Source organism: Danio rerio, chromosome 6 (genome assembly GCF_052040795.2).
Source record: "Danio rerio strain M-AB ecotype USA chromosome 6, GRCz13ab, whole genome shotgun sequence".
NCBI classification, from domain to species: domain Eukaryota; kingdom Metazoa; phylum Chordata; class Actinopteri; order Cypriniformes; family Danionidae; genus Danio; species Danio rerio.
The window spans coordinates 51,168,937-51,191,527 of NC_141026.1; the positions used below are offsets into that span (position 1 = coordinate 51,168,937).

Here is a 22,591-nt window from a genome sequence, read left to right on the forward strand (position 1 = left end):
TTTTTGCAATAGTTACATGAAAACAAAAAAGTTACATGAAAACAATGTTTGTGAGAGACTGAAAATGCAAATTTTAAAACAACTTTCAAAATGGCAGTTTTTGAAAACATGTTCATTATTTTGTCCATGTTGATTATAAAAACATGATTTTTGAAAAATGATTTATTGTTTAAATTAGGGCTGCATGATATTTAAAAAATCTGACATTGCAATATTTTATATTTATATATATATATATATATATATATATATATATATATATATATATATATATATATATATATATATATATATATATTGCGATATAATGCATCTATACAATTGTCTCAAATGATTGAATAGCACTACTTGGAAAGAATTTATAGTCACCTATTATTTTAAGGCTCACTTCCTGCTATTGGACAACCATTAACTCTGACTTTTGCTTAAAAAACTTGATATTAAGAACTTAAATATTAAGGTGGCTGAGGTTTTGTAAATTTTAAAACTTGTAAATGTAAACATTTTTGATGTATAAATAATTCAACACAAATATTCTTTTCTAAACTTCCAATTGGTAAAATGTCTTGTGCCTGCCCAGCAGACACAAAACGTCTTAAGACATTAATATAAGGTTAGATTTAGGTCACCAGCGTTCTAAGGACAATTTAACTTTGAATTCCAATAAAGATGTGAAATGACGTTGATATTTGATTGATTTTAGGTTGTGTTGGAAAGTAGCCAAAATCCAACGTCAAGCCAACATCTTAAACCAGCGTCATATTGACGTCAAATACTGACATTTATTCTTCAGGTATGGTAACCTAAATCCAACATCTGATAGACGTCATAGGGATAACGTCCACACAACATCAGGCTGTAACATCATTAGATGTTGATATCTGGTTGTTTTTATGTTGCGTTGGAAAGGGACCAAACGTTCTGTCTGATGTTGTACATTGACATCGGCCTGATGTTGGGTTCTGATGTCAACCTGATTTCCAAACAAAATGCCCATGATGCTCAGGTACAACGTCAATCTGACGTCATGTTAACATCCTGTGCCTGCTGGGTGACTACTTAAATCTCTCTCAGGCCTTAAAAACATGCAAATGATACAATTTCACTCCATTGTGGTTAAACTCTGCAGTAATTCCACAAATCTTCTGTTCTAAACTGTGGCTCTTGCTCAGATTTAATCCCAACTCAACATTGCAACTATGCGATGTGATTATTGTGAATGCACACATTGCGATATCGATGCTGTAACTATATTGTGCAGCCTTGGTTTAAATTGTATTGTACATTTATGGTGCTACTACAGTGCGCATTTATGGTGCTACTGAGGTGGAGTATAGGTAAGGTGTCTAGGATCGTCACCATTGAAATTTTAAAGGTAATTTAAGAAATTAATTTCAGATGTAATTACATGCAGATCATTTTTAAAATAAGTACAGTTTTAAAACATGTATGTGCATTATACCAGATGATTAATTCAATTGTAAGTACAGTACTTAAGGTCATTTAATATAAAGTGGGATTATTTTATTTGTAGGCGAGTACTTGACAGCCAAAACAACGACCGGCAAAGTACAGGACTGCACAAAGTTCTAGTGTTCTTTTTTTTTTTTTTTTTTTTTTTTAAATCACATCATCAACTATAATCTGGCATGCCTAATGCGGCATTTTTAGTCTAAGTAAACAGGGACTGTTTTGACAGTTGTCTTGTAATCAAACCAAGCACCCTGATGCCTCATTTTGATATCATGTCACTTGGTAAAGCATTGCTTTGTGTAAATGTTGTTCATTAAAAGAGCTGCTTTATACTTAACCAGGGTTTAGTGTCATTTAACTTTAATTGTCTAAGAAGCAGATGTCATTGGAGTGTGTTTGTGTGTGGTAAATGAGCACTCATTGCTGGATAATGCGTATTTAGAGAAGCAAACAGCTGTGGGTTATTTATATTACGAGCTCAGAGGATGCATGGTTAACCCAAGTTTGCATTCATTCTAGTCTTTACTTACTGTCTTCATAGGCCATACTGTGTTTTATAGGTAATTGTAACCAGAAGTTACTATGTTTTCTTTTATGGCTGTCACGCCATAATGAACCATCTTTTATTTGCCAGAAAACAGAGGCGTGTGGTGAGGGAATTGCCTAGAGGTCAAGAACTGATTCCATTGTCACATGTTTGAAGTTCATGGCAGGACAACAAATGTCCCGCCTCATAGTCAATGTCCTGTCAACAATACAAACATGAGTTACAGTATCACTCCTCGCTAACTGGAAAACTAACACACACAGTATCATCACATACTGCATGTCCTCCTTTGTTCCAGTGGAAACATAGAACAGGAACAAATGCTTGCTAATTCCATTCATGCATGAATTGCAAATGACGTTGTTTCCCATCATTCAGTTCTTATTTCATTCTTTCTCCTTTAATCATGTTCATTTACTTGAAGAGATGCCATTCCACTGTGATCCCCTTCATATTATCCAAGGATTCCTGTCGGCTTGGTCACAATCCGGCCAATCAAATGTGAATGGCGCAGAGGCTTTCTTGACAATAGTGCATGAGTCTGTGTTGTGAAAGTTCAATGCTCTGATATAATAATACATCCACCAAAACCTGCTGGAATCCGGCTGCTCAGCAGTCTTTTGCGGGGTTGGTGGGACTAGCATACCTTGCCCATGTGTTCAGCGGCCAGTGGAATTTTTCTGCCACATTCCTCTTGCTAAACCTGGCTAGACTTGAAACATAAACCGATGGCTGAGAAGCTGTGAAGTTCAGATTTTGAGTTTGTCTATGCTAATCTGAATATCTTTGAAAATGTCATCTGGAAGTTGCTTATTCACACTGATACTTGTAAAAGCACTTACGTCATTGTAGAGTTCATAAATAAAACTGCCCTCGCATTACATCACTTAACAACAACTGTGAGTAAACATTGTTGACTGAATAAATGACGTACAATGAAGTATACAACCTTACATTAGTGTTGCAATTTGTGTGCTCACAAAATATGCCTTAGTGTAAGTGCAATGAGGGGTGGTGCAGTGGGTAGCGATGTCGCCTCACAGCAAGAAGGTCGCTGGTTCGAGCCTCGGCTGGGTCTGTTGGAATTTCTGTTTGGAGTTTGGATGTTTTCCCCGTGTCCACGTGGGTTTCCTCCTGGTGCACCGGTTTCCCCCACAAGTCCAAAGACATGCACTATAGGTGAATTGGGTACGCTAAATTGCCCGTATGGGTGTGAATGAGTGTGTTTGGATGTTTCCCAGTGATGGGTTGCAGCTGGAAGGGCATCTGCTGCGTAAAAAAACACATGCTTGATAAGTTGGCCCCTGGTTAACAAAGGGACTAAGTCGAAAAGAAAATGAATGACTGAATAAAGGCAAGTAATGTAAGTGTTCATGCTAAAATTTTCAATAAGAAAAGGCCAAAATTAATAGTGTTGAACTTGTATATTAAATAGGGAGCAGGGCTTGTGTGCATATATTGTAGCACATTGTAGTGTATACCAGTGGTTCTCAATACTGGTCCTCAGACCTCCCTTTTCCTGCACATTTTGTATGTTTGTCTTGTTTGACAAACTAGGATCAGTTCATGGATTTCTGTGTTAGTAGGTTGATAATCTGAATCAGATGTGTTAAAAAAGGAAGACATACAAAATATGCAGGGCGGGGGCGAGGGGGTGTCATTGAGATCACTGGTGTAAAGGGTGTCAATTGGGATACACCTAATAATCAACAACATCTTGCTTTAGGCTAAATGAGTCATATGACTCCAGCACATGATTCATCATGTCATCTTTCTTAAGGGCCTTGATTTTCACAGCACAATACAGAGTGAAATCTGCTTTATTAAAATATTCCACTTCAGAAAACATCTTCAAACAAAACATTTTTAAAAAATGCTTAATTTGCACAACAAATATGCCTGTGGACACAAGACTAAAACAAAGAGAGAAAAGATGCATTTTCAAGCAAGATCAAAGAAGTTTGGATACAGTCTATGTGTATCTTTCCATTACAGTGAACTTAAAATGGAAGCATTTTTCCAGCATGGATATTTTGGTTGCTTTGTACTCGTGCATTTTTGTAGAGTAAATTTAAGCCAGATTCAGTTGGGACTACTTTTTCAAGGGCATTAGGCGATGATTTGGAAAAGTCAAGGTTTTAGAACTGCTAGAATTTTCTGTTAAACCATTCCTGTGCTATATTCAAGTTTTATTTTCAACTATTTTATTTAGTCTTTTAGGGCAGGAGATTCTCCAATAGAAAAGAACCATCAGGAGCTTTACATTAAGAGCTACTGGTCAGCCCATTATTCAGGAAACATTCATTCATTCAATATCCTTCGGCTTCGTCTCTATTTATCAGGGGTCACCACAACGGAATGACGTCAAATTATTCAGCATATGCTATATAGTGCTACAGTGCTAACCACTGAGCCACTGTGTCGCCCCAATTTAAGAAACATTTGAAAAACAAATTGCTTTTGCACCAACATACAAGCATGCTAAACACCAGAACAGTGCAATGGCTTACTTTATATCCACAGAAAAGAACAATCTCCAAAGATGCCTTTTCAAGTTGTTTTTTAAACTAATGAAAACAGCAGAAGTCAACATCTTTACTAATCCAAAATATTTAAAATGTTTATTTTTATCCAAGGTAACCATACCATCAGAATCTTATACCGGACTATGCCTACTGAGGATTTTAATCCCATCTGAATAAAATAGTTTGCGCCCGCGTTTTTTGGCCACCATAAAATACCTTAGACATTTGCACCACTGCATATATTTTCTGCTTGGTGTGTGCCATTAATCATGTATGTACAAGTGTTTGCATTCAGATGTAGAAAATCTATATTCAAGCCAGATCGTGTACACAGAAAAAAACTTTAAATTGCACTTTAAAGCTTTTTTTTTTTTTTTTTACATTTTTGAGCTCTCAAAATGCAGTTGTCATGTAAATAAGCAACTTAAATGCATATGTGTTGAGTTTTTAGTCTGAAAAATCTGGGTCAGGTAAATGCATTGCAGGGTTTTAGATGCTTTGTGATGACCTAAATAGTTTTTAGATGTCATTCAAGTCTAAACAAGTCAGTTCTTGGAAAATAAAGAGATAAGCCTGGAGCAAAAATGAACAGCATGACAAGATGCAGTCATGCAGTATATTAATAAGAAAAAACAATGAACGACGTTTACTTTGTAAGTCAGAATCTAAATTAGAGCTAATCAATAGCAGGAGCACATGCTATGAATCAATGAGCTAAATAAAGCTGTGAATGGAAACCACCAGCTAAAGTCTTGATACATGAATCCTTGTGCACTGTTCAAATTGACTACCCTTTTATTATGTTTCGGATGAAAACATTTCCTGAATTAAACTGCAATAAAATTCATCAGATAACTATTTTTTCAATTTTGTTTGTATAAATCTTTTAATCAACCTCAGTCTTGATCAAAACTACTAAATTGGTTAGAAAATTGCAGGATTTTACCTCTTTAATTGCCAAGTTTACAATTGATGCCAGTGATTTGGTGAAAAGAAAACACACAAAATGATGCATTTTTAATATAAAAAGTAATTGTGGACTGTATTTTTTAAAAACCTTTTATTACAGTCTTGGACATGTGAACGATTAGTAACAACATTGGATTTGATGTATTGTTATATTTTCATTTTTTCTCTCTCTAATGAGGCTGTTTTTTTACCATTGACTTCCATTATAAACACATTTGATGGTGCATAAATACACAGTTAATGGTGCCAATGGATGATCAACAGTAAACTACTAATTTGACCTCTTCCAAACAGGGAAACCACCAACAATCAAGAATGCATGATTATATGGTGTCATGGTTTTGCAATCCAAAAAGTGTGGTTATAATGGAAGCCAATGAGGCAAAAACTATACAGTAAATTAAAAAAATTACAGTAAATTATGGAGAAAAAAAAGAAAATTAATCAAAAACAATGCATCAAAGCCAATGTTGTTTCACATGTCCAAGACTTTGATAAAAGGAAAAAAACAAATTCAGTCAACATTTTTTATTTATATTGAAAATACGTCATTTTGTGTTTTTTTTTTCACCAAATCAGTGACATCATTGTCAATTAAAGAGTTAAAATCCTGTAATTTTCCAAGAAATTTAGTAGTTTTGATCAGGACTAAGGTTGATAAACAGATTTATGTAAAAATAATAATAATAATAATTTAAAATATTATATATATATATATATATATATATATATATATATATATATATATATATATATATATATATATATATATATGATGCATTTTTACAGAAGTTTTATTTAGTGGATGTTTTAATTCCGAGCATAACAACAGGGTAGTCAATTTGCTGAGTGTATTGTTGAGGGGTTTTTTTGTTTTTGTTTTATCAAAAAAAAAAATCAGAGGCTTTACTTAATGTGCGTCAAAATAAAACTTGTCACCAAATTCATTCTGCTAGCTGAAAGAACGAAAAAGTTATGGCCATATTAGGACTCAAAATTACCCATGGGTGCATTTCCCAAAACCATTGTTAGCCAACTAAGGTCGCAAGTTCCATTGTTAGAAAGTTCGTTGATTTGGCTTTTCCCAAATCCATCGTACCAACGAACATTCGCAAACAGCGTTGCAAACTTGTGGAAACATAGTTTCTGGCTTTGTTCTATTCTCAGTTAACCCTCCTATGCCCTATTTATTTAGAACATTCTAACATTTAAACTTGGAATTATTAAAAAAGCATTAAGGTCATCTCTCTTAGGTGTAATTTGTTTTCAAAGTATTTGTACAGTTCACTTTTAGTAATCTTTATGTTTATAATTGCGCTCTCTTCGCAGTGCACTTTGAAAACATTGATGTCATTTTGAACACAGCCGTGGCTCATGACAAAAGCTTTAGATGACCTTTTATTAAAAGACGGAATTTACATTATGTCTCCAAAGCGTGTGAAGACAAAAACATAGCATGCATTAACAGTTTTAATTTATAGGTTATTTATCTGTACTGCATATGACATAGGCCTGTTGGTTAGAACATTTCTGCAGTGGTTTGCATGTGTCAAATTGTAAAAGTAGACTTTTACAATAAATAAATAAACAAACAATATCCTACTTTGATAATAATTATAATCATCGTCACCATTATCTTCATTAATTTTCAGCGAAACTACGGGTTTTGGGAAACACTCATCACTACATCATTCTTTACCCAAACGATGCATCGCACTTTGCTAGTTCAACCATGAGTTACGTTTGGGAAACGCACCACAGAGTGGACGAACATCCATCCCTAACAGTGCATAAGGGTTAAAAATAACACTTGCATGTTGATTGTGTCAAGCATTATCATAACTGTGCTTAATTTAGAAGATTATTTCTGTCTCAGCCAGAGACACAAAGTTCAGCACGTTAGTCACTGACCTTTCTGGAGTTTTCACTTAATCTCACTGAGAACGAGTGTGGTTAGATTAGAAACTTCCAGGTATTTACTTTCATCTTACTCTGTGGGAAGAGGTTGGCAGTGTTGTACTTAATCACAGTTAGGCTTCTTACTCCAAACATGTAAACACACCCTGTGCTTGACGACACCGTTTACAATGACAAAGGTATCTTTTGTAATGTGGCGAGAATTCTGGAAGGTTGTTTGCATTTCGGATTTGTCCTGTTTCTATGCAATTATAATGCTAATCAGGACAATCAAAGGAAAGCGCTAACTACTGTCTGTGAAAGTGTATCATTATAGTTTCTGTAATTGCTGGAGAAAATGTCAACAATTAATGTGATTTACTAGTCTACATTGATCAATGTCAGCTGGTGTTTGTTTTACAAAGACTACTATCAAATTTACAGATCTAAAGTCAGCGGTAAACATTAATTGAGGCCTTCAGATGAAAAACCATATGAAGTCCATATTTTCACATTGTGAGAATTAGGATTTTTTTTCAGATGGATTGTCAACATAATATAATATATATTTATTTTACTTGAAGATAGACAACAAACACTTCTCAATTCTAAGGAAATAAAAGTTTTCAGTGTCAGCATTAAAAATCAAAAGTTATTGTGATTTATATCTCTCAAATGTGGAAGAACGCTATATGTCCAGTTAGTGTGGAATAACAGTATAACTCCAAATCATCAGATCACATTAGCCAGTAAATTCCTTTATTTTGATTTTATTTCAGTAACACAAACTTCAGGTTGTTATTAAGCACTTCTTTCAAGTTTATTATTATCATTTAAAAACAGAAAATAAAATATGAATAATGTACAATACATAGTCCTTCTTACAATACAGGCAATAAAAATCAAGTATTAGCAACAAATAAATAAATACATACAATGCAGACAATCGTCATAGTTAACTATTGTCGTATATTATAAAGCTGGCACAGCAAACCTGTGCATATGCTACTTAAAACTGTTCTCACGCTCTGCCATCTCACGATATAAATAAATATTATGAACATAAATATATATAAACAATATATAAAATACAATATATACAAATACAGTATATACAATTCAAATAAACTCTGTTTGCCGTAGTTTCCCAGCAGGCACACAACATCATAAGATGTTAATAATAGGTTAGAGTTAGGTCACACATACAATTATGTCACATGGTCACATTGTCACATCTCTTTTTATTTATTTATTTTTATTTTTTTGGACCTATACTGTTGTTAATCGCACTCACTCAATTGTTTACCTAAAACTAAAAATTGACTCACCATTTTATTCACTCTCAAGTGGTTCAATGTTTTTTTCTCTCTCTCTGTTAAACACAAAAGAAGACATTTTGAGGAATTTTGGAAACAGGTCGACATTGGTCGACAATAGTCTTAAAAAGAAGCTAAATAACATAACATAACACATACTTTTACATTACATTAATTTAAAAGAAATTAAAGTAACATTTAGGTTTTCATTTTTTAAAAACATTGTAATATATTACTTTTTAAAGTAACTTTACAAAACATTGTAATGACTTCCGGTTTTCTAAATTCTCAGAGCGAAACTCAAACTTGTTTGGAGCAGGGTGAGGCTGAGTAAATGACAGAAATTATTGTGTGAACTGCCCTTAAATACAGAAGAAGCACACACACTGTCATGCTTTTCACCTAGAGTTTTTAATGTATATAGAAAAATATGTAAATATTATATATAATATCATATTAGTCTTGTTGATGCTTTCTATTCTTACTCCTTTGCATTGTGTTCATCACATGCTGAGCTTTTATTCTGTAAACGTCATCGAACAAAAATACCCTCAGCCTTCTATATGGCGGATGTAATTTGACACCGCGTCCACACGCGCGCCTCGCCTTTGACTCATAGGAGGACGTTCTTTGAACTGACTGGCGAATGAATTTGCTGTATGCAAATATTCGAACATGATTGGACAAGTAAGTCTACACCCGGCACGAAAGGCCCGCCTCCCAGGTTAAAACTGAAAGGAAATTTCCATTCAATCGCTCATTCAAATTTCTTCGTCGAAGAAGGTTCTGGCAAACCGAGACTCGTAAAAATATTTGATTTCTGCTACTTTCTTAGGTAAGTTTTTTTTTAAAAACCCAGCATTATGTTTTATTACTGACATATATTTAATATATTAACTTTAAATGTTTATTTGTACAAATGGAAATATTATGCAGCCAGCTTTCCACCCATATGCTTACCGGTATATTTATTGTTATTCAGTTGGATCATACTTTCTTAATATGTATGTGATAAAATTGTGTTCTGTCATATATTGACACGTATTTTCTCAGCTTTACGTTAGTTTGCCGTGTAACTAACCAGGAAATTAAACCGTTAGTCAAAACCCGGCAATTCATTTCCGCTTTTCTGGAAATATTGACTGAATTTCATTAACCGCCTTTTGAAGTGGTGCTTTCTTTCATTTATAAGTGCATTTCCCTCACTTTAGCATTGCACTATCATTATTATTATTTTATAAGTATAATAGTTAATAGTACATACATATTTAAATGCAACTGCTAAAAAATGTTAAACTATCCTATTTGTAAATAAAGAAAATTGCAATCGAAATAACATAAAATGCATGTTTTTTTGCAAGCCTGAAGCAATGGGCGTGTGAGAAAGGAATGTTACTGAAGCATGTCAGGTTCTGAGTAATCTAGATAAGGTAACATTCCTTTGAGGTGAACTGGCAAAATCTAACCCTAAAGTTCTTAAAACCGCAAACCTGTGCTGTTCCTTCTGTTTGTTTTGTTAAATTGTAAATTTTATTTGTATAATTCGACACCTTGTTTTTAATAATAATATTACATCAGTGAAAAGAAATTAATTCAATAGAGAGGGTATCCAGTTTCACTCACAAAGCCAACCCCCCTTTGAACACACTTGCGCAGTAGAGCAGATGCGCGCGCAGTTACACTAGCCGGAAGTTGCCCGTCCCTTTTGACCTTATGGGTCAGTAGTGTTTTGGACAGTGGATTAAAGCGTCATGAGATGCGTAGGAAGAGCTTATGACAGTGAGTTGTAAGTTATTTTTTTCCGGTTTTAAAGCTGTCTGTTAACAGCCCCTGTGTTTTTCCGTCAGATCTCTGCTACTGAAGTTCAGACTTCATTCACTCGATCACACAAGAAGCTCTCGACAAACTTTCCAGTTTCATCACATCGCTGAAGTTTTACCATGTCTCAACAAATCAGGTAACATTGAGGAGAGCCTGTGAATCATTAATATATAATGTTTTATTTAATCAAGTAGTTTATTTTTAGTTTTTCAGCTTGAATGTCTTTTTTGATATTAATGATTAAGCACCCTTAAGTTTATTGTATTATTACATACAGCCAAATGTTTACTACTTTTGTTATGTTGACAATTAATTTATTCAACAAGAGTTATTCTTATTATGCCATGTAATTTCAATGATTATTGACAAAAACAAACATTAGATTTACTTTTAGTTGTTAAGTGTTCAATTGTAGCTTTTAAAGTTATTTTAATAGTTAAATGTTGCTCTTTTCAATGTTTATTTTCTTTCTTAATGGCATTTCATATTAATGAGTTTGATTTTGAGATTTATAATGGGTAATTTCTTTATTTTATCCTTAGTTTGTTTATTACAATTTTTATTATGTTACTATGATTGAATGCAACAAGCTACTCTGAATTTATTTGAAGGTCATTTATTTGTAGTAGTAAATTGTTTGATGTTTAATTTTAGAAAGTGAATGTATTCTTGATATTAATGCATTCGACAAGTTCACATAGTCCCTTTAAATTTATTACATTCAACTTATTTGAAATGATTAAATCTTCAGTGAGATTTTAATTAGTTTATTTTTAGTTTCATCTTGAATGTCTCCTGATATTATTGATTTAACTAAAGCACTCTTAGGCTTATTGTATTATTGCATATTGACAAATATTCACTTTTTGCTATTTTGAAGATTTATTCAAGTTATTAATTTATATAAGTCTTATTCAAGAAGATAATAGTATAGTTTTTTTTATCAACATTAATTTCTCTATAGAAGCATGTAATTTATTTGACTTGATTTGACAAACTTTCAATTTACTTTTTTAGTAATTAAATGTTCAGTTGTAGCTTTGCAAGTTATTTTTATTTGTAAATGGTCCACTTTTTAATGTTTATTTTCTTTTTTAATGGCTTGAATATGATTGTATTTAAAATAGTTAATTTCTTTATAATATCCATTGTTCATTATTTTATGTTCCTTTATTTTAACTTGACAAGCTATTTTGAGTATTTGATGTATTTTTGAAGTAGTTTAAGTGTTTGTATTTATAGAAAATGTAATTAATGTAAATATTTTTTGATATTAATGAATTTGACAATTTCCATATAATCCCTTTTAAATTCATTACATCCACTCCTTATTTGAAGTAATTCAATTTTAGTAGGATTGTGTACATAATTAGACTTCATATTCAGCATTTTTCAGTTTTCTTTCGTAAACTTCAGACATGCCTTCATTTTATTAAAAGCATATACTTTTTTCTCTCCTTTTAGCCTCCCAGCCAAACTGATCAATGGTGGCATTGCTGGCATTGTTGGGGTCACTTGCGTGTTTCCCATCGATTTAGCCAAGACCAGACTCCAGAACCAAAGACAAGGCCAACAAGTCTACAAGAGCATGTAAGTGCTCTTCAAACCTCTCTCAATGCTTCAAACCTTTACATTTCATAAATACATTGGCATAGCTCAATGTCAGTCCTCACTCTAATTTGATAAGCTGGCTTGCACTGCTGGCTAATCCTTCTGGAATGTGTAATGCAGTCAGACGTTAGTTTCCGCCTGACGTGACGCTCCACCACTATGGTCACTGCATAGGCTTATAAGGATTAAGACCAGACTGTGTCCAGTAAATGATGTAAACACATACTGGACACACCACACATAGTGAGCATAGCACACGTGACTATTGTTGCCAATAGAGGTTAATTTGATACACAATAGTAATAAAGTCCTTTACGTAAACAAGAACATTAAAATAATCACAAAAGTAAGAGATATTTAATAAAACTGATTAAAGTTTTAATGAAATATGCATTTTTATTTGATGTTTTTGATGAAATTTCAACCGAAACACGAAGAGAGGGTGGAACAAAGTGTAGCTGCTCCCTCTTAAAAGCAACCAATAGTCATTTGTTTTATCACCACTCTGCCAGTGCGAGCAAATGCAAATGAGAAGCGCATTGAAGTGGGCGGGGCATGGCAGATACTAGAGAGCATTACATGTTAATATCAGTTTTATATCTTCTAAACGTGAGTTTTGGAGCACACTCGCTTGTAGATATCTTAAGAAATAACAATAGGGATACTAACATCTAAACCCCTTCATTATGTTAACATCTTTGTTTGTTTCTTAGGATTGACTGCCTCATCAAAACAGTACGAACTGAAGGATACTTTGGCATGTATAGAGGTAAGATTCACTCTATTGACATGTTAGATCAGCATAGAATCTTAAACGGCATGATGGGTACACCTGAATAGACCTGAGAGAATCCAGTCCATGGTTTTGGAAAATGAATTAGAGTAGATTGGCTGACGATGGATAATTAACTATTTTTTGGCTCTTTGTAGCGCTGAAATGGCAATATTGAAGCATTTCGGTTAACTATCTTATATTAGAGAGAACTTTGGCTTGTAAATGGCCATGCTAACAGTCTAAACTTGAATACATCTTATTTTTAGCCCTCTGATTCATGTGTATTTTAACCATTCTGGATTGTATGTAAGTCAATATTGTGTGATTTGAATCTCATGCATAATTCTATACGAGTTCTCATTTTATAATGGGTATGGATATTAACACATAAGATCAAACTCCAATATTTTGACAGTCTGGGTCAGCTTGCACATTATTAAAGTATAAATTTAGACAATAAATCCTAGTTTTAATTCATGATTGTATGTATTAAACGTGTAACTGCTGATCCACCCTCTTTAAATTTTACCTTTTACCTTCTATTTTTAATAGGCAAATAATATATTTAGCAAGAAATAGTTTTTGAATTCAATAATCCTCTCAAATAAATACATTTTTTGTAATGAATAATGCATCAGAGGGTAAAAATGAAGCGAGTCATGCATGTTATTACATCTGGTAGATTTGGCTAGAGTTGTGCTACTATAAGTGTCCTTGAAGAGTGTTTGGAGATTGGAGTCGGTGTTTTGTGCCGGGTCTCCGTTTCTGTGAGGAATGCTGTTGTTTGCATCTGTGTTTTTCATGTTACAGACATGGGTCCCCGCTGGGATAATGAAGGCTAGCCGATAAGGCGCAGCCACGCTGGAGGCAAATCATTTATCATGGTTCTTACCCACTCTGCTTTATTACAATTAGGCACCAACTTTATTTTGATTTTATTTATTTATATAGATAATTGTTGAATAATATTATATTTATTTTGCTGCTTTTTTTTTTTATAGACTCATCTATTTTGTTTTTCATCTTCCACTTTCTTCACTCTCCTTGCTCTCGTCTCATTCAGTACTAACCCATCTTGCCATGTTCTGTTAACATCTAGAATGTTTGGTTAGATATTTTTCCACTATCACTTTACGTTCATTTTCTGTTCTGTCTTTTAGGATCAGTTTGTAATTCAAGACAGTGATATCTTAAAATAACATGGTCTCAGTTAGGACTGGGCAGTATGAAAATATTTTACCTCTGAAGTCTTTGATATGTGTTACAGTGCCTGTTCTTGATAATGTAATGAGGCAAAATGCTTCACAAAATAATTTGCAGAAAAGTAACTTTACTTAGTAAAGTCGATTTGAACAACCTTGGATGAAAAAGGGCTGGTGTAAGTGTAAAAAACAACCGATTTTCACTTCTTCGGTTACAAAAACTATTCAAGTTGCAGTACAAATGTAATTAAGCAACATTTGAAACCATCATTGGTTTATCTGCTCTGTTAATGCTATGGTTGGCACATTCAAGATGTTGCTGACTGATTGTTTTCTTATTGTAGACCAATTTAATGCTGCCCTAACAGCTCTGCAAACTCTTTAATTTGACACGCTCTATGCTTCAATTGAGTATATTGTCATACTACACAGCCCTAATGTCAGTCTCTTTCTGGAATGTGCCTGCATTCACTTGTCTCACTATATTCATCTCAATGTTCTGCCTATTTCTGTACTACCTGTTTGTTATGTACTAGTTATTTTGTTTTTTGTTTTCATATCATGTAAAATCCCCCTCCATCATCATCATCATCTTACAGTTCTGTTATAAGCTTTGCTTATTTTTACAGTCCGTTAGTGGTATTTTAGTCTTCCTACTGTTTGAATGGTATTTGATAAGGTCATGTTGTACATTTTATATCTGGTTTGATGGTGGTGGGGAATGTGTGTTTGCTGCTGATCTGTGATCAGTTGTGGTTTTCTTTAACCCTCTGTTTGTTTGTCTTTTAGGAGCTGCGGTTAATCTTACCCTGGTCACTCCTGAGAAGGCCATCAAACTGGCAGCGAATGACTTCTTCCGGTGCCACCTCTCTAGAAATGGGTACGTTTGCTTCTACTGCGTTTGGTGAAGCATTGAAAGGGCTGCAGAACATCTAAATCTTCATTGTGCTGTTTTACAGGAGAGGGCTGAATGTATTTAAAGAGATGTTGGCTGGATGTGCTGCTGGCATGTGCCAGGTTATCGTTACTACTCCAATGGAGATGCTGAAAATTCAACTGCAGGATGCTGGGAGACTCGGTGGGTTCACTCTCTTATCAGTGCAGAAATTCTTTCATTTACATGAATTTGTGCCTTTTGTCCAAAACAACCCTTCATTGTGGGATTGATATATTTTATCAGTAATTACCAACATTACCCCATTATTTCTCAGAGTAACGTCTCTGTTGTAATCTGTTCCACTAGAACGTATCGGTCAACATTTGAAGTAGATCAAGATAAGTGTATGTAAATAGTCTAACACGATTGCACAACACATGTTATGTCCTAGGATAGTTTAGAAAATCTTTTGATCCTCTTCAAATGTTGACCACTGTACATCACAGGCAGAGCCACACCACCCTATTATGTAATTGAGCAGAACAGTAGTTTTTCCTGAAAGTTCTCTTGTGGCATGTTGATTCACACTTCTGAAATGAGCACTTTTTAGCTTGGCTTTGTTCATAGGGGTAGTGTTTAGCCTTTACGGTTCTCACTGAGATGTGTTGAGTTACGCTAGAATAACTTTTGTGATCCTCATATTCCCAGCTGCCCAGCAGAGAAAGCCAGGCCTCATTCCTCCTACCAGACTGGCTGCGAACACTGTGCTGTGCCGCTCATACAACGTGGTTCCCAATTCATCAGCCAGAGCCGTATCTGCAACCCAGATCGCTAGAGAGCTGCTGCACACTCAGGGCATTCAGGGGCTCTATAAAGGCCTCGGAGCAACTCTGCTGAGGTGATGCATGCTAAAATCTCTGCTCTAAATGTCGACATGCACACTAATGACAGTGTAAATTAACATGTGGTCTTTTTTTCACTCTTTTAGAGATGTGCCTTTCTCGATCGTCTACTTCCCCCTCTTTGCAAATCTGAACAAGTTGGGCAAACCCTCCCCTGATGAGGCGGCGCCATTTTATTGGTCCTTCATCTCTGGATGTGTTGCAGGCTCAACAGCTGCTGTTGCTGTCAATCCATGTGATGGTAAGAGGATTTTTTTTTCTACACCTTTCGTATTTCACTCATTAGCAGTGAATTAAAGTGCCCATCCACTTAAAAGTTTTGTTTGGCTTTAACGTGTAATTTATTCAAAGAAATAATGTCAGCTTTCTTCATTTAACTCTTTAAAAAAATAGTTTAAATAAAATAAGATGAATTATTTAAGATGCAGAAAAAAAGTTTCTGTATTTGAATGTTAATAATGAGATTGGGGCTCTATCTATCTATCTCTCTCTCTCTCTCTCTCTCTCTCTCTCTCTCTCTCTATATATATATATATATATATATTTGTATTCATTATTATTGTTCTTTAGGTTTTTAATTAATTTATTTTTATTTATGATTATTAAATAATTAATTTATTATTTTTATTTGTTTTAATTTCTTTATTTTGTATTTTTATTTTATTTTTTATTTAATTTATTTTTGTTTGTTCAGTTGTAATTTTTTTATTGTTAATAATTTTTTCATATATTTTTTATTTATTATTATTATTGTAATTTTAGATTATTTATTTTTATTCATTATTTATTCTTATTGTTTTAATTTCTTTATTTTTATTAATTTATTTTTATTAGTTTTAATTTCTTTATTTTGTATTGATCTTTTATGTATTATTTTGATCTATTTTTAATTTATTTTTATTTAAATTATTTATTTTTATTTTCTTTAGTTTTTTATTTATCTTTATTTTTTTTCATTTATTTATCTTTACAGATTTTTATTAATATTTTTTAATTATTAATTTATTTTTTTATTTAATTAATTAATTAATTTTTTATTTACTTTGTTATAATTATTTCTTTATTCCTAAAATACTTTGCATCTGATATAATATGTATGCAAATATGTATTTTACCACACTTGTAAAGTGCTAAATGTTTCAAAATGCACCTTGATAATGCTTAAATTTGACTCTGGAAAAGCTGTAAGAGCCCTGATGCTCACTATTGTTGCTTCTGTGCAGTGGTAAAGACCAGACTGCAGTCTCTGAGCAAAGGAGCCAATGAGGATACCTACAGCGGCATCGTTGACTGTTTCAGGTGATTGATCAATCCTGTTACTGTTATATTACCTTTAAACAGATCTCCAGTTGTGAAATGTGAGTGCATCATCTACCCTGCATGACGTTTTCCTTTATTTCTTCACTTCTGCAGTAAGATCATGCGGCGTGAAGGCCCGTCTGCTTTCCTGAAGGGTGCGGGTTGCAGAGCGCTAGTCATCGCGCCGCTCTTCGGCATCGTGCAGGTCATGTACTTCCTTGGCGTGGGAGAGTTTATCGTGAGCCAGACCCAGCTAAAGCTAATCTCTGACTGAACACACATCGCTACCTCAGAGCGCAAGAGACTGTACATTACACAACAGAAGATAAACATTAATCAAGATGGCGGCGGAGGAGGAGATGCCAAGAGAACGGCAGCTTCTGCTCTGGTTTGCGTTCCTGTGAGTTTTTAAACCAGCCTTACCGCACTTCCTCTATGGTTTACAGGCTTATCTGATGAGCCGTGATGAGCCAGCATTTTGCACTTGTTGGTAAGGCATGTGTCTGGAGGAGAGAGAGCGCTTTAACACACGATTATGTTTTTTCTATAAGCATATGTGAAAGTTTCCCCTCAGTGAGGGAGACCGGTGTCGCTGTCAAGACACTGACTTCTTCCTTTTCTCTCTCTTTTCCATCTGTTCTCTTTGTACAAATTCTTTTTGTATTGAACTGTCTCTTCTTTCCTACTCAGTTCCTGTATTTGTCAGTCTTTCTCTGTTTTCAGTGTCTAAACTTGAATCGAGTTACTTGAAATGCTTTTAAAGCCTTCAGAGTTTGTAACTCTCTAGTTTTAGGGAATGTCATTGACCTTTTATTCTGTTTGGTACTATCACATGCGCGCGCACATACACTCTCTCTTTCTTGAGTTTGTAAAAAGAGCTGATTTGGGTGAAAGTGTGTGAGGTGCAGTCTAAAATTCAGGATTATTTTGATGACTACCGAAAACAGGCATTTGATGCATATCGTATTTATGCAAGATTTTGTCACTTTGAAGCCATGATATTATTATTTTCCATTACATGGACCAGTATGTTACAACTGTAGCTTTCTGGATTTTTCAACCACCAAAAGCATGGGTCATATTTTCAGTTTTTAGGTCATGTGTTTGTCTTAAAGGTGCAGTATGTAAGTTTGACACTCTATTTTGATCCAGAAATACCGAATTTAACCACTAACGCAAGTGCAGGTTGCCAGATTGCTGACACCAACAGGAACGAGTCTGACTTGTTTAAATTATGTTTAAAATAAAAGTAACGGCATGTGATAGTGTCCCAGGGGTTGCATTTCGGTCATGAATGCATACTTTGAGAGCCTTTCTAAGTAAATGAATGAAACGCACAGCTTTCCACCAAGGCAACCTGGAGTGCTGAAATATTGGCTAAACTGACAGGGGGGAGGTTAATAAGACCAAAACACAGACAGCCGTTACAGCATGTAACAAACATTTTCAAAGCAGAATATCTGACCTCAGCATTGTTTTTCAGAAAATAAGACTGTTCTGTTAGCATGTTTCTGAAATTTCTGCAAACATATGGTATTTATAAGTATATTAAGTATTAGAAGAGTCAAAAACGAACATACAGCACCTTTAAACGTACATGATGGGCAAAGTCTTGTCAGTTTGAGGTTCCCGGACTGTTTATTTGTCTACAGTATTAACATTAACTCATGAATATTCCTGTTCTGCTGAAATGGTATTAATCAACACTGCGAAAATAAAAACCAATCAAATGTGTTTGTGTGAGCTGTTTTATTGTTTGACCATATTTCCTCATTTCAAAGCTATTTACATGCAACGCGGTGCTATAAAAATAAGCATGAACCCAAAACTGCAAACATGTTTATAACGGGGCTTTTGTCAGTTATAAAGGCACATGACTACTAGTGGGTCAAACATTACTCAAAACTCACAGAAGCAAAATATAAAAGGAAAAACAGTGTAAGATATGTTTGATCTCCCAGTAATAAACTGCTGCTTCAACTTTAACAGATGCAAAATCAGCCACTTGTGGAAAATAACAAGCATTACCCAGGAGCCTCGTCTGGCCGCTCTCGAGTCAAAGCTTCACACATGAACTGCAGTTTATGCACAATATTTTATAAACAAGGTCCCCGATTTGCACACCAAACAAAAAGATTACAAGGGCGATGCTTGAGTCAAAATGAATCAACTTTTTTTTTTTTTTTGATGGACCAGCATATTTTGAAGTCTGAATATTCAGTTTTCTATAAGCAGCTTTTTATTTTCAGCGCTGCAATTGTTACGATTAGGGCTGCATGATATTGGAAAAATCTGACATTGTGATATTTTTTGATTTTGCGATATAAATACAACTTGACCAGACTGAATCTCTATTAGGAAAGAATTTATAATGTTCAATTGTGATGATTCTGCAGTGGGAGTGCATCTCCATCAAATCTAACAGACAAGCTATACCTTTTTTTTAAGGGTCTCCCGACACGTTGCTATTTGCAGTGCATTTCTGTATTTGCATGTGTTGTGAGTATTTTCATGCATTAAGTCTATAAATACAATCAGAAAAAAAGATCCAATTGAAATCAAGACTATGCAGTATTATTTTACATCTGATTATTCAGTTACTGTACACCTGAATACATTTGCACTCCTCAGAAAACAATAAAAACCCTGTTTATTTAATTAGTTTCTTTTTCTTTATTGAACTTGTAGATTGTTTATTATAATTTATGCACTCATATACAGAATCATCCCAATCAATCTAAATTTGAAATTGTTTCCAAATGTTTATTCAGCTCATGTAGTGAAATTGTATTCATATCACAATATAAAACGCAGAATAACAAAAATATCACACTGTTTGATTATTTTAATATGCAGTCCTACTACATGTATCATTACTTTTTGCAATGTCTTAAATGGCTATTTATACGTCTTGTAGGCCATATTTTTCTTTATTAATATTAACCAATCACCGATTAGATATCTGCAACATCATAAATAACACCGTTTTGATTAAAAACATTTACAAAACTTACAAAATCAAGTGTTCAAGTTGACTTGAGGCATCTTTCTCATGCTCAATCCTTGGCTTCATTCAGTATCTATATATGATGAGGCAAAATTACAAGAACCAATTATTAATAACCAGCGAAACACAATCAACATATGACCCATCATCATCTATTAGCGCAGAAAACGGTCTAGTTCACTCAATAAATAATTAAAAGAAAAGGAGAAGCGGGCGATCAGTGAAAAGCGTATTTACATCAGTGAGTAAAAGTCCAAACAATAAAAGTCTGAAACTAATTCAAGACTCAGGACACACACACACAGACAAAATCTCTATATTAAAGGCATATTTCAACCCTAAATTGAGCAAACCCTCCCTCAAAATGCAGTTTACTTCATTATCCACAGACTAGCCAAGATGGAGGTTTATCTTTAGTAGAACAGAAATGATTTTAGGGTAAACCGTCTTCATAAAATGGCACTTTAATGCTAAAAATAAAAACAATCAGTCAAGAAAGTGTTCATATTGTTTGGCCTTTATCAGGGGGTGTCCAAACTCGCTCCTGGAGGGCCGGTGTCCAGTAGATTTTAACTCCAACTTGTCTCAACACACCGATAAGGATGTTTCTAGAAAGTCTAGATCAGGGGTGTCAAACTCAATTCCTGGAGGGCCGAAGCCCTGCACAGTTTAGTTTCAACCCTGCTCCAACACACTTACCTGTAGGTTTCAAACAAGCCTGAAGGACTCAATTAGTTTGATCAGGTGTGTTTAATTAGGGTTGGAACTAAACTGCAGAGCTGCGGCCCTTTTGGAACTGAGTTTGACACCTGTGGTCTAGATAGAGCTTGATTAGCTAGTTCATGTGTGTCTGATTGGAATTGGAACTAAGCTTTGCAGCACACCGGCAATCCAGGACCGGGTTTGGGCACTCCAGGCCTATATCCTTGATTTGTTTAAACTAAAAAAAGTGATCTACATATTGGAAGCCATCTTAAGTTATTTTGGGTGAAGTGTCCCTTTAAGAGAGATCAGGTTTAAATTAAAGAACAGTACTGCGCTGTGTGGAATGTTCCCCGTGTGCTGCTTCAGTAATAAATAATGGAAGAGGAAATTAAAGTACTGGTTAATGTGGTTACAGCAGGCGTCCATGCAGTGGAGCTGATCTTCAATGCAAGAACAGAAAGACAGAAAGGATCGGAGACAGAATGCTGAACGCCGCACGGCCTCATGGGAGATCCGGATGGGCTCTGAAACAGTCCAAGTGGGCGAGCGGGAAAACCAGACGGTCCTAAATGACCTCTCTGCTGTTTCTGATAGCGCAGCATAAGACCATGCTGAAGATCATGCCGATCACCTGCACAACACACACACACACACACACACACACACATACACACACACACCATGTTCACATTCATCAACACTCCAACATTACTGCAGTACAAGCGTTATACAGTTGAAGTCAGAATTATTAGACGCCCGTTACATTTTTTTTTCTTTTTTAACCCCATAAAGCCGCACATATCATATCTGAGTTTCTAAGACGTATATAACATCAACCTGATCAATACTTTGTTTAAAAACCTGTTGTACATGATGTTAACGCCATCTTGTGGCTGAATGTGCTGCTTCAGCTTCACTTCTGTTTCTGTCAGCTTTGCGTTTAATAAAATAAGGGCAAAATTATTTTTTTGTAATTAAAATCATCATTGTTTTGAGCAACAAGTTGCCTGATGTATCAAATGGGATACAAAATAAATGTCATGAAAAAAATGTATATGACAATTTTTTTTATTTTTTTTATTTTGCTTAATGGTTTAATAAACATCCCAGAACCAGAAAATCTGAATTTTCTGACTCTTTTTTGAAATGTCAGGTCTTACAGTGTTAAATATTTCCCAATTGATGTTTAACAGAGCAAGGAAATGTTCACAGTATGTCTGATAATATGTTTACTTCTGGAGAAAGTCTTATTTGTTTTATATTGGCTAGAATAAAAGCAATTTTTATTTTTTAAACACCATTTTAAGGACAAAATTATTAGCCCTTTTAAGATGGATTTTTTTCAAGAGTCTACAGAACAAACCATCGTTATACAATAACTTGCCTAATTACTCTAACCTGCCTAGTTAACCTTATTAACCTAGTTAAGCCTTTAAATGACACTTTAAGCTGTATAGAAGTGTCTTGAAAAATATCTAGTCAAATATTATTTACTGTCATCATGGCAAAGATAAAATAAATCAGTTATTAGAGATGATTTATTAAAACTATTATGTTTAGAAATGTGTTGGGGGAAAGAAATCTCTCCGTTAAACTGAAATAAGGGGAAAAAAATTCAGGGGGGCGAATAATTCTGACTTCAACTGTATGTCTAGGGAAGATGTTA

General features: G+C 34.4%; 2 protein-coding genes across 7 annotated transcripts in view; one reads left to right on the forward strand and one right to left on the reverse strand.

The window, feature by feature from the left end:
- The first annotated feature begins 9,481 nt into the window (after positions 1 to 9,481).
- slc25a55a (solute carrier family 25 member 55a) lies at positions 9,482 to 18,947 on the forward strand. Of its 6 annotated transcripts, none has more exons than XM_087255360.1 (11): positions 9,482 to 9,561; positions 10,574 to 10,683; positions 12,012 to 12,137; positions 12,872 to 12,927; positions 13,744 to 13,817; positions 14,925 to 15,015; positions 15,095 to 15,213; positions 15,721 to 15,910; positions 16,001 to 16,155; positions 17,138 to 17,213; positions 17,328 to 18,947. In XM_087255360.1, exons 7-11 carry the CDS (start codon positions 15,120 to 15,122, stop codon positions 17,485 to 17,487), a joined length of 675 nt encoding a protein of 224 aa, XP_087111486.1. In that variant the 5' UTR covers positions 9,482 to 9,561; positions 10,574 to 10,683; positions 12,012 to 12,137; positions 12,872 to 12,927; positions 13,744 to 13,817; positions 14,925 to 15,015; positions 15,095 to 15,119; the 3' UTR covers positions 17,488 to 18,947.
- Positions 18,948 to 22,591, reverse strand: part of tspan2a (tetraspanin 2a) — a 39,920-nt gene continuing 36,276 nt past the window's right edge. Inside the window, 1 exon segment of the mRNA NM_001018150.1 lies at positions 18,948 to 21,556. Within this exon segment, the coding sequence (NP_001018160.1) occupies positions 21,491 to 21,556 (66 nt within the window). The 3' untranslated portion in view covers positions 18,948 to 21,490.